The sequence below is a fragment of the Leucoraja erinacea genome, chromosome 5, assembly GCF_028641065.1.
Source record: "Leucoraja erinacea ecotype New England chromosome 5, Leri_hhj_1, whole genome shotgun sequence".
In the NCBI taxonomy this organism is placed as follows: Eukaryota; Metazoa; Chordata; class Chondrichthyes; order Rajiformes; family Rajidae; genus Leucoraja; species Leucoraja erinaceus.
The window spans coordinates 52,856,637-52,869,880 of NC_073381.1; the positions used below are offsets into that span (position 1 = coordinate 52,856,637).

Below are 13,244 nucleotides of genomic sequence, written 5' to 3' on the forward strand. Positions count from 1 at the left end.
TGGGTCTGGGTCTGGGTCTGGGTCTGGGTCTGGGCCTTGGCCTTGTGCTGCCGAGGACGTGGTGTCGCAGGTGGTGTCGCGACGCAGACGTGCGCGCCCCCGCTCCTGCTGCGTTGTTGCGTCGCCGCCGCCGCGGCTCCGGGCACAGGGAGCGCGCGCGCTCGATCGTTTGTGTGTGAGTACGAGCGCGAGCGCGAGCGCGTCGGTCCGCCCGGTCCGTCCGTCTGTCCCCGCTATAGGATATTTGGTTGTGTCCGAGCCTCCACCGAGCAACCCCCTGCACCAGCAGCGAGCGCCGGCTCCCCCACACAGGGCGCCGGGTGACGAGGTGACGCGGTGGGTTCCCGCGGATCTTCAGCGGAGCCTCACAGAGTGTTCGTGCCCCTTCCCCCGGAACCACAGTGACTGAGCCATTGCGGCAGGGCGGAGGGCGGAGGGTGAGAGGCGACGGCGCCAGTGATCCGGGAAGCGGAAGCGGAAGCTGTCCCCGCTTTCCCTGGGTCGACGGGGAGCGGGCGGGCGGCTCGAGCGGGGAAGATGGCCGTTTCCATGGAGACGCAGCTACAGAGCATCTTCGAGGAGGTGGTGGTGAGTGAAAGGCCCAGGGGGAGTGAGGGGAGAGTTTGAATAAGAGCGAGTGGGAGGGGGGAGTGGGTGTCCCTGGGTGTTGGAGGGATGGAGAGAGCGCGGGTTCCAGAGGCAGATGTGAGGCGGTGGGACGAGGGTCGGGAGATAGCGATGGGAGGGAGCAAAATCTTGGTAAGTTTGAGATGGAGGTTTAGGTTTATTATTCTCACATTTACCGAGGTGCAGTGAAAAGCTTTGTTTTGCTTGCTAATCAGACAGGTCAGATATACCAGATAAATGCAATCAAGCCAACTCTAGTACAATAGATAGAATGAAGGAAAGGTCCAGAGTGCAGAATATAGTTTTCGGTATTGCAGAGTATCAGTTGCAGAGACTAAAAGTCTAATGTCCCCAATGTCCACTGTTGTTTGAGATATACATCAATGATCTGGATGATGGTGTGGTAAATTGGATTAGTAAGTATGCAGATGATACTAGATAGGGGGTGTTGTGGATAATGAAGAGGATTTTCAAAGTCTACAGAGTGATTTAGGCCATTTGGAAGAGTGGGCTGAAAGATGGCAGATGGAGTCTAATGCTGATACGTGTGAGGTGCTACATCTTGGCAGGACAAATCAAAATAGGACGTACATGGTAAATGGTGGCGAATTGAGGAATGCAGTTGAACAAAGGGATCTGGGTATAACTGGATAGTTCCCTGAAGGTGGAATCCCATGCAGATAGGGTGGTAAAGAAAGCTTTTGGTGTGCTGGCCTTTATAAATCAGAGCATTGAGTATAGAATTTGGGATGCAATGTTAAAATTGTACAAGGCATTGGTGAGGCCAATTCTGGAATATGGTGTACAATTCTGGTCGCCAAATTATAGGAAAGATGTCAACAAAATAGAGAGAGTACAGAGGAGATTTACTAGAATGTTGCCTGGGTTTCAGCACCTAAGTTACAGAGAAAGGTTGAACAAGATAGGTCTTTATTCTTTGGAGCGCAGAAGGTTAAGGGGGGGGGACTATAGAGGTCTTTAAAATTATGAGACGGATAGACAGAGTTGACGTGGATAAGCTTTTTCCATTGAGAGTAGGGAAGTTTCAAACAAGGGGACATGATTTGAGAATTAAGGGACAATAGTTTAGGGGCAACACGAGGGGGAAGTTATTTACTCAGAGAGTGGTAGCTTTGTGGAATGAGCTTCCAGTGGAAGTGGTGAAAGCAGGTTTGTTTTTATCATTTAAAAATAAATTGGATAGGTATATGGACGGGAAAGGAAAGGAGGGTTATGGTGTGAGACATAGAAACATAGAAATTAGGTGCAGGAGTAGGCCATTCGGCCCTTCGAGCCTGCACCGCCATTCAATATGATCATGGCTGATCATCCAACTGTGGTATCCCGTACCTGCCTTCTCTCCATACCCCCTGATCCCCTTAGCCACAAGGGCCACATCTAACTCGGAGGAAATATAGCCAATGAGTCTGGCCTCAACGACCCTCTGTGGCAGAGAGATTCCAGAGATTCAAGGACTCTCTGCGTGAAAAAATTATTCTCATCTCGTGGTTGAAGGATTTCCCCTTTATCGTTATGGTGTGACTAGGTGAGAGTAATGTGTTCGGCACGGACTAGAATGGCCGAGATGGCCTGTTTCCGTGCTGTAATTGTTATATGGTTATAATGTGGTAGAGGTGAATTGGACTGTACGCTAGCTTATAGAAGGACCATTCGGAAGCCTGATAATCGGAGGAAAGTAGCTGCTCCTGAGTCTGATGGTGCGAGTTTTCAATGAAGATAAGATTATACAGAAACACAAGGAACCACATTTGCTGCATACTATTATACAGCTTCCGTGGTTGAACATCCTGCCGACATTCACTGCTTGAATACAAGTACAGGTGCACAACCTTTTATCCGAAAGCCTTGGGACCAGACACTTGTCGGATTTCGGACATTTTCGGATTTCCGAATGGAAGATTTTTAGCGTAGATTAGGTAGGTAGCGCGGGCGGCTTGAAAAGTCTGGAGCAGCTGCCTCCTCCACGGAGACCGGGAGAATCATTGCATAAATGTTAGTCAGTTAGTTTGGAGGGATTTTATGTGGTGGTGGTGGAGTAGGGGTGAAGGGGGAAACTTTAATTCTTAGTCCCCTACCTGGTCGGCGACTCCCAACCTCGCGGAGCTGGGGGCTCCGTCCGGCCGCGGGCGGCGCCGGTTGGAGCTCCGACCCCGGCAACTCTACCCCTGGCTGCGCGGCTCCAAATCCAGCGACGCTCCGCGAATGTTTGGAGTCGGCGGCCACAGCGCTCCGGAGCTTGCCGCACGGCGACCCGGTAAGGCATTGCCCGGGCCCCGATGGTGTCCCAGCGCTGCGACGCCGCCGACTCCCAACATTCGCGGAGCTGGGGGGTCCGGCCGCGGGCCACGCTGGATTTGGAGCGCCTCGCAGCCAGGGGTTGCGTTGCCGGGGTCGGAGCTACAACCGGCGCCGCCCGCAGCCGCACCGGCCACAGCGCTGCGGAGCTTACTGCACGGTGACCCGGTAAGGCATTGACCGCTCCCCGCCTCTCCGACCAGGTAGGGGACTAAGAATTAAAGTTTACCCCTTCACCCCCCCCATTCACATAAAAGCCCTCCAAACTAACTGACTAACATTTAAGCAATGATTTACAGATGTTTAAGCGTCTCCCGGTCTCCGGGGAGGAGGCAGCCGCTACAGTAGTACAGGCCTGGGTTGACCGTGGGTCGTTTCGGGTCAAGTTTGGCGCCAAACGCGAGCTTTGGTGCGCAGACGACATCTGGAAAAAATGGCCGGTTTTTGGAGTTTTTCGGTTTCCGGAACTCCGGATAAAAGGTTGTGCCCCTGTATCACGATTGTGTATAACTCGTAGCTCTGAATGGAAAAGATTAAAATTGACAGCGTGCAAACAGTCTGAAGGAGGGTCCCAACCCAAAATGTCATATGTCCATTCCCTCCATAAATGCTGCCTGGCCCACTGAGATCCTCCAGTATTTTGTTTTTAACTTTTAGAATTAATTTGCCTAAAATGGCAGCATTAGTTTGAGGGTTGAGCCGTTTTGATGCTTCAATTATCAATTATGTTTTATTGTTAATGTTTCATGTTTTATGTGTTATTCCTAACTCTCACTGTATGTCATATTGTCACTTGCGGGCAGAGCACCAAGGCAAATTCCTTGTATGTGAATACTTGGCCAACAAATCTATTCATTCATTCAGCATTCATTCATTTAATCATTCAGATTTAAAGGCAAATACTTCCACGGCAAGTTCTGAAAGTGAATACTGAGCTCTCTGTTTTGTGAAAAGCTGTGAAAACCTTAGGTGTTTCAGTCACTCAGGCCTGGTAGGTTGGCAGCCCAGAAACTGCCGGAAATTCTGCCCAAAACAGTTTTGATCACGATTCTTTACACATCTAAACAAGCCTCCACAGTCTCTGATGATCCAATAGACAATAGGTGCACGAGTAGGCCATTCGGCCCTTCGAGCCAGCACCGCCATTCAATGTGATCATGGCTGATCATCCACAATCAGTTGCCTGTTCCTGCCTTCTCCCCATATCCTCTGACTTCGGATCTTTAAGAGCCCCATCTAGCTCTCTCTTGAAAGTATCCAGCGAACCGGCCTCCACTGCCCTCTGCGGCAGAGAATTCCACACTCACAACTCTCTGTGTGAAAAAGTGTTTCCTCATCTCCGTTGTAAATGGCTTACCCCTTATTCTTAAACTGTGGCCCTTGGTTCTGAACTCCCCCAACATCGGGAAAATGTTCCCTGCCTCTAGCGTGTCCAAACCATTAATAATCTTATATGTTTCAATCCCGTGATCTCATTGTCTGCCAATATCAGAGCATCCTTCAAGAGGATGAATGCACACAATGTATCCCGCACAGATGGCGTATCTGGCCGAGTACTAAAGACCTGTGCGGACCAACTGATCACATTAACCGTACCAAAATGCTTTGAGATGTTGGCAATGGTAAAAAAATGAACTGCCTCAGAACTGACCTGGATTTGCTTCAATTTGTCTTTTGCTACAATAAGTCATCTGCAAATGCTATTTCGCTGGCACAACACTCTTCTCTCGACCTTCCAGATAACAAAAACGCATACACCAGTCTGCAGTTCATTGACTATAGTTCAGTATGCATTACTATTATCCCCTACAAAATTAATCACCAAGCTCCCTGGGTCCTTGTATCTTCCTTTGCAACTGTACAGATTGGTAACAACATCTCCTTATCATTGGCCCTCAACATTGGTGCACCTAAACGCTGTGTGCTTGTGACTGGGCTATGACCTCTTCTCACTGCTACCACGGTGCAGGAAATCGAGAGGATTGAAATTGCATAACACCAGATTCAGGAACTTTCTTGCACCATCAGGTTCTTGAACTGACCCACTCACTCATCTCCCCGCTGCCTTTGGGTAGAAGGTACAGGAGCTTGAAATCAGCAACATCCAGGTTCAGGAATTATATATTCTGGGAGGGCTGGTCCCCCAACACAATATTCCACCTCTCCACCAATTCCAATATTGCTGGCCAGTGGGGGGGTTTTCTGGAGCACTAGTATGGGTGTTGTGGACCGAAGGGACTGGTTTCCAGAGGGCTAGTATGGACATTGTGGGCCGAATGGATTCCTGGGCTGGCAGCTCAGTCACTCTGGCCTGGTGGGCTGGCAGCTCAGTCACTCAGGCCTGATAGGTTGGCAGCCCAGAAACTGCCGGAAATTCTGCCCAAAACAGGTGAGAGAGAAGGGGGAGAGGGTGAGAGAATCTGTGAGAGAGAAGGGGGAGAGGGTGAAGGAGGAAAGTTGGCCTGGATCTCACAGTGAGCAAATGAAGGGAGGTAGAAAAATACTGGGATGAGGTTTAATACTTGCAGGAGGAACACTTACAGATGGGCCGAAAGGACTTCTGGGCTAGTATAGGCCTGATGGGCCAAAAAAAAATATCTGAGTGAAATCTCAGTGAAACACACTTTTTCTGGACTTTTCGTGGCCTGGCACGGACCTGTTGAAAGTTGATACAAAAGTTAGTGGGTTTGCAGATAGTGAAGATGGTTGTGAAAGATTGCAGCAGGATCTGGATCGATTGGCCATGTGGGCGGAGGAAAGGTCGATGGAATTTAATACAGAAAAGTGTGAGGTGTTACATTTTGGGATGTCGAACAAGGGCAGGACCTACACAGTAAATGGTAGGCCTCTGAGTATTGTAGAGCAGAGGGATCTAGGAGAACGGGTGCATGCTTCATTGAAGATCGAGTCGCAGGTAGATAAGCTGGTCAAAAAGGCTTTTGGCACTTTGGCCTTCATCATTCAGAGTATTGAGTATAGAAGTTGGGAGGTCATGTTGCAGTTGTATAAGATGTTGGTGAGACCGCATTCATAATATTGTGTTCAGTTCTGGGCACCGTTAGAGGAAAGATATTGTCAAGCTTAAAAGGGTTCAGAAACGATTTACGAGGATGTTGCCAGGACTAGACGGTGTGAGCTATAGGGCAATGTTCAGTAGGCTGGGTCTCTATTCCATGGAGTGCAGGAGGATGAGGGGACATCTTACAGAGGTATACAAAATCATGAGAGGAATAGATCGGGTAGATGCACAGAGTCTTTTGCCCAGAGTTGGGGAATCGAGGACCAGAGGACATAGGTTCAAGGTGAAGGGGAAAAGATTGAATAGGATACCTTTTTCACACAAAAGGTGGTGGGTGTATGGAAAAAGCTACCAGAGGTAGTTAACGCTGGGACTATCCCATTGTTTAAGAAACAGTTAAACAGGTACATGGATAGGACAGGTTTGGAGGAATATGGACCAAGCGCAGGCAAGTGGGACTAGTGTAGCTGGGACCAAAGATCCTATAGCAGATCTTTGGCTGGGACATGTTGGTCCGTGTGTGGGTGAGTTGGGCCTAAGGGCCTGTTTCCACACTGTATCACTCTATGACACTGAACCTGTGAGTGGAGAGTATTCCATCACACTCCTGACGTACTTAGTAGGTGGCGGGTTTTCAATTGTAGGGAGATGCACTGCAGAATACACAGTCTGCATTCACTGCAGAATACACAGTCTCCGATGTACTGGTGTAGCTGTGGTATTTGTACGGCTGGTTTATTTAAGTTTTTGGATCCCCAGGAAGTTAATGGTGGATTACCTAATGATAGTATTGCCACTGAATGTCAAATGTCATGGTTAAACTCTCTGTTGGAGAAAGCAATTGCCTAGCACTTTCAATGTCATGAAAATTACTTGTCAATTATTGTCATTTGCTTTTGAACTGCCACCTCTGAGACATTCACATTTTTACTGAGTGTCAATTTTTAAAGGTTTTTTTATTTTCCTTCCTCAACAACGGGTGTCATAGTGGTGCAGCTAGGAAAGATGGTGCCTCACAGCACTAAAGATTTGGATTTAATCCTGACCTTGGTGCTGTCCATGTGAAGTTTGCACGTTCTCCCTGTGACTGCATGGGTTTCGGCGGGTGCTCCGGTATCCTCCACTTCCCGAAGATATGAGGGCTTGTTGATTAATTGGGCTCTAATTTGCTCCCTAATGTGTAGGGAATGAGTGAGATAATACAGAACTGTTATTGATCCTGACCTTGGGTGCTGTCTGCGTGGAGTTTGCACCTTCTCCCTGTGACAGCGTGGGGTTTCTCCAAATGTATCCCTCCACATTCCAACGAAGTGCAAATTTATAGGTTTATTAGCTTCTGTTAAATTGTCCATAGTGTGTATGATAGAACTAATGTATGGGTGATCATTGGTTGGCGTGGGCTGAAGGGTCTCTTTCCACACTGTATCTCTAAGCTAAACTAAAGTAGTGTGAACGGGTGATCAATGGTTAGCATAGACTCAGTGGGCTGAAGGGCCTGTTTCCATGCTGTTTCTCTCTGAGCAAAACTAAACCAACATGTCTTTCCGCTGACTGCTTAGCAGGCAACAAAAGCTTTTCACTGTACCTCGGTACACGTGGCAATAAACTAAACTAAACATTCCTTGCTTTAATTTCATATTGTTTTATTTTGCAGAAAACTGAAGTAATTGAGGAAGCATTTGCTGGGTGAGTGTACATTTTCACAACTTAGTCATTTTGAGCTATAAGTAATTGGAAGTTAACCTCATTTACAATAAATTCTTTATTAGGAAATCTATCTTTGGCACCACCTACTCAAACTGAATTAATTAAGTTTAAAAAAATATTTGCATTTGGCGAGAGTACAGACACCAATGCTTATATTTGCATGTGTTACTGATATTGTACCAAAAATGATGCTTGATGCAACAAAATCTCAAATATATTGGTAGCTATCTTTTCTATTGTATAATATTGAAACGATTTTCAAAACTATTGTCTATAAAGATGCTTTATTGTGTCCTAAGGTAATGAAAACTGTTATATAGTTTAAGCCTTCATTTTCAGTCAAGCAACCTCTGGATCCATATGCATTCCTCAACTGAGTCTAAGCCCAGGAGTTGGTCAATGGATATTTCCAGGCTGACTCCATCCTGCTTGAGCTGAACTCTGACCTCTTCTCCTTTATAGGGCTTTTTCACGGGGCGACTTGACGCAAGATGTGACCAGAGTGAAGTGGTCGTGGTCTAGCACGATATCATACAATATAACGGGGGGGTAGACAAAGAGTTCCCACGGTACTCAGCATTTCTGTTATTTGTGCGAGTGACTTGTCCGTCTCCCGAGCTTTCCCGTTAAATCTTGAATGAGCATTGTAAACTGTCAAGTGTAATTAAATCATCACGTGGCACAAATGATGTCATAATTTATTTTATGGCACTTAGAGACATGATTCCAACCTCAAACACAGAGGGTGTAAAAGCTGTCTGCGACTTTTTTAATTTGCAGCTGCAGGGCACAGACAGACTTATAAGAGAAGTTTAAGTTAACTGCAAAAACAGCACTTTTACATCTATAGCATTGTATGTTTTTAAATCTTGGATAACATTAAATGGTTCTCCTGTTGGTGAACTGATATATAATTATATATACTCGCATGAGCACCCGAGATACTCCGCAGCCTTCGTCTCCAGCAGGTTCCGTTTTCTCTCCCTGTTTCTATAATCCTCTCTGGATTTATCGTAGAGAATCTCGTTAAATTGGTACCATTCTACAAGTTCCCCCTCTTGTTCCCTGGAGAAGTTATATGGCCTTACCTTCTACCATCTTCTCTTTACATAAGCGTCTGTAGAGGCTATTCCTACAACGGCTACTGGGGAGGCAATCTGAAATCCACCTTGCTCACCCTCTCCCTGCTCCAAGGAGCCCACAGGCAGTGTTATCTCTGGCATCTCCTGTTGCCTCTCCACCTGTCTCTCTTGCTGCGTCTCCTCCTCATTCTCCTGCATGGCAAAAACCTTTCTGACACGCTTTACCCCCTTTCTTTGAGCTTTTCTGGGAGCCATCTCTGCGTGTTCCTGTTAAAAAGATTCTCCAACAATGACAATGAGGTGGGACGTCCTCGATGGACACCTGTTCCATTGGCGACATTGAGAACACCTTTTTTACTTGCCTTCTGTCCCCTCTGTCCAGCTTCCGGGTTTACCGTTCGCAGGAGTCCCCACGGTAACCGCAAGAGTTACTACGGATATCGCACTGGCCACTACGTTCATAAAATGTTGCAATGCTCAACCACAAGTGTACAAGTCACTCTTGGAGAAATTCAAGCTTGCTTGAATTTTCTCCCGAGTACCCAAGTTACACGATTACCTGCCGTTAGCGCCACGGTGGTCCACGAATGCCGTACTGTTATCGCACGAGGTTCCCACGATGTTAAACTCTGGTTACCTCTTGCGTCAAGTCACCCCGTGAAAAAGGGGTTTTACTCAACTGATGTCATCTATTCAGTGTTCTCGAGCAGATCTATTTTCTCTGGTGTTTCTTTATAGAACTTAACCACTTAATTGTTTCGCTCATATATATATATATATATATATATATACACATATATATACACATATATATACACATTTTTCTAAAACTACATTTAAAATAATCTGAAGCCAACTATTTTCAAACAATTTTTTTCACAGTATGTTTATGGACACAGCTGAAGATGAGAGAACCAAACTGATCAGTTGCCTTGGAGCTTTCAGACAACTCTGGATGACACTTCCTCAGGTTAGAATCCAAGCTTCAGTATTTACCTGAAACATGCTTTCAGTTACAGTTGCTTTCTTCATTCTATATAAGATCTTTCAATGATACATTGATAATTGCTTTTGAATGCCAGGAATCTCACGAACAGTGTGTGCAGTGGATTGTTCGCTTCATCCATGGACAGCACAACCCCAAGAGGATTTCCTTTCTATACGACTGCATTGCAATGGCAGTTGAAAGTGGACTGCTGCCCCCCAGGTACACATGAAAGAAGAAAGCCAAGAATTTTAATTATTTGTGGGATTAATTATTTAAATGTATCAAAAAAAATCAGTGCACAACAATACAGGTTATGAAATAATTGCTGTTTTCTAGTGATATTTTGATTTTCTCCTCTGCTTTCAAATTTTAATATAATTTAAAAGCACATTTTTTTTTAGATTGTGTGCCTTACTTGACCCTTTGCCATGTTATTAGAAGACAAATTAAGTGTTTTTGTTTGGGGTGGGGGGGAATTGTAAATTCTTTACAAAGCCAACCATTGGAATTTTCTTTGAGTGCTTGGGAAATAGCCCCACAAGGTTTATATAACACAGTAAGTGGCTCCGAATTCACAATGCCTGACTGCACTCTTAGATCTAGCCTCATGAAACCTGATGAAATAGCATTAATGTTTAAGGTTGCATACCAAAAAGAACCTCAGTCTTGGGCTTGAGTCAGGTTCATATTAGCCATCACTGATCTGATTCAGCTCCGGTTTTAATTTTATACCCAAGCAGATTATTAGAACAAGCAATTTTACGGGCACAGCAAACTGTTCACCTATATTGCTGTGCTGATTAAGATACACCTTGTGATTTCTGGTTTAAAAAAAATGCATTCTAATGATGAAAGAACTCTGTCGATGAGAAATGGTGACGGTGAAAAAGAGAGAATGCAAAATATGAACTCTGATTGCTTTTAACACTGAAGGAACTGATTGGCATGAGGAAATTAACTTGGACATTCTAGATAACTTGCTTCACCAGAGGGTTTTTCCTTCTACCCAGCATAAAATGTGAGTAAAATTGTAGGACTGTGATTGAATATGTCATGGGTTAGCTAACTACTATAGATGATGATCTTTAAAAATAAATTCCACACGATAATTGAGATTCTGAAGAGATTTCTGTATTTGTTTACCAGGCTGGTCTGTGAATCGCTAATCAACTCTGAAAGTCTGGAATGGGAGAGAATGCAGCTTTGGGCTCTAACCTATAGGCTGATTCGAAAAATAATTGGAGGTGTTGACTACAAGGTACTATGCAAAGAATTGATTAACACACCAAGATGCTAGACATAATTTCTAATTAGGTATAAAGAATGCTTAAATTAAAATGATTTATTGTTGCTAGTGATTGAAATAAGGCTCTCAATTTTGAGTAATGTTCAAAAGTCTAATGTGATTTTGTTAAAGTAATGTTGGAGCCTTAAATGTGTGCTTAGAGCTAATAAAGGTTTATATATTCTTCAGAATTGTATTGAACTCGTGAACTTCACGGAATATTTGTCAATAAATATCTTTAACGCACAATTCAATCTCTGTTTAGGGTGTAAGAGACCTATTGAAAGCAATTTTGGAGAAAATTCAAAGTATTCCTAACACCGTCAGCTCTGCTGTTGTTCAGCAATTGCAAACAGCCAAAGATGTAAGTTTTTGGTATCTTTTTTTCCCCATGTTGAAAGTAATCTTAAATATCGGCTTGTTTAGGTCTTTGCTGATACTTTAATGCTTAGGCCAGATGAAAAGAATGTACAACTTGCTCCTTTTTGAAAATCATGACCTTTGATATTTTATACAGTAATTGGTAGAAAGTAGTAGCTGAATCAATATCCTGCAAATGCAAATTTTTACATTTAAGCTATATATTTTTTCATTTATATATTATGCTGGCAAAATCAATATTTGGTTTTGTTTTAAATTGAATAGTTTAAATATTTTTCTTTTGAACATGTAATGATTGTTCCTTGTTTTAATCTTTCTAGGTTGTGGCTTATATCCTGGACAGAAATGCTTGTCTTTTACCAGCATATTTTGCAGTTACTGAGATTAGGAAGCTTTATCCAGAAGGAAAGTTGTCTCATTGGGTAAGGGACTTGCATTTTTCCTAAGCATTAAAGCTTTGTTGTTCTCTGCTGTGAGTGATCCTGGTGCAAAATGAGCGAATAAAAGGAGAAAGTGATACAGACACAAGAAGATAGGAACAGGACGCCCGTTCCCTCAAAATGGTCCCATGGTTCCGTATGAGGTTGCCAGATTTACCAGAGGCCTGGACTCTTCTTCTGTGCCAATTCATATAAACTTTGATTCCCCTACCTTTCTAAAAGTATCTACCTACTCTTTAAATTCCTCCAGCTATCTTCCCTACACAGTCCTCTTGAGGTAGAAACTTCAAGAGAACATCATCCTCTGCAAAAATAAATTCTTGCATATCCAACTACCTCCTTAAATTGTAATTGTGTCCCTTTGTCCAAGCCTCTTCCCCTAGGGGAAACAGCTCAGCATACGCATCATTACACTCCTTTAGTTCTTTGTATGTTTCAATCATATTATCCCTGTAAACACCAAACAATAAATATCCAACTTTGTTTAGCTGTTCGTGATAGGGCAACCCACACAACACATGAAATGACTGAGTAAATTCCTTCTGGGCTCCCTCCAATTTTGCTATATCCTTTCTTAAACAAGGAAACCAAAACTGCATGCACTACTCCAGTCATGACATCACCATCACCCTGTACAATGTATCCATACCATTCCATTTTTAAGCTCCAAACCCCTTCAGTAAAGGCCAATATGACATTGCCTTTTTAATTACTTGCCTTACCTGCATACATTTGTGTTTTGTGCACCACAAAACCCAAATCTCTCTTGACTCTGCAACTTTACACTGCTTCTTTTGATTTGTTTTTACCTAAGTGCACAACCTCACACTTTCCTTCATTAAAACTTTGCCAAGTTTTCACCTACTCATTCTAACTGTTTATGTCCTATTGCTGAATACAAATATCCTGCATGCCCTCCTAAATACCTTTGTATCATCAGCAAAGCTGGTTGCATTCAGCCCTTGTGTAAATTATTAACATAGGTAGTAATTCATTCAGAGATCCTTGGGGAACTCTTCTAGTTGCATCTTTCCAGTTTGAAAACAACCTATTCCGTCAGATTTTCAGTCTTCTGTAATCTTTAATCCTTGTTAACATACCTCTCCAAGTATGAACGATTATCCTGTGCATTAATATTTAACATTGACTGTAACATATTACCAAGTCTTCTAAAATCCAAATTCCAGATATCTACAGGATCCCCTCTATGGACTTTGACTAGTACATCGTCAAAGAATTTTAACAAATTTGTCAATCTTGGTTGTACTTTTCACAAGGCCGCGTTGACTTGATTACACTGAGCTTTTGAAAATGACTAGCTATTTCTTCCTTGAATACTATTTTGACCATCTTTCCACAAACAGTTAAGCTAACCAACATACAGTTTCCAGCCTTTTGC

The 13,244-nt window shown here is 43.9% G+C and overlaps 1 protein-coding gene across 3 annotated transcripts in view; it reads left to right on the forward strand.

Annotated features, from left to right (window-relative positions):
- Positions 1-233: 233 nt before the first annotated feature.
- med23 (mediator complex subunit 23) overlaps positions 234-13,244 on the forward strand; it is a 66,298-nt gene continuing 53,287 nt past the window's right edge. For all 3 annotated transcript variants that reach the window (XM_055635610.1, XM_055635611.1, XM_055635612.1), the window contains exons 1-7: positions 234-588; positions 7,617-7,648; positions 9,634-9,721; positions 9,834-9,958; positions 10,886-10,997; positions 11,290-11,388; positions 11,726-11,827. In XM_055635610.1, coding sequence (XP_055491585.1) covers positions 538-588; positions 7,617-7,648; positions 9,634-9,721; positions 9,834-9,958; positions 10,886-10,997; positions 11,290-11,388; positions 11,726-11,827 — 609 coding nt within the window. In that variant the 5' untranslated portion in view covers positions 234-537. The remainder of the gene's footprint in view (positions 589-7,616; positions 7,649-9,633; positions 9,722-9,833; positions 9,959-10,885; positions 10,998-11,289; positions 11,389-11,725; positions 11,828-13,244) is intronic.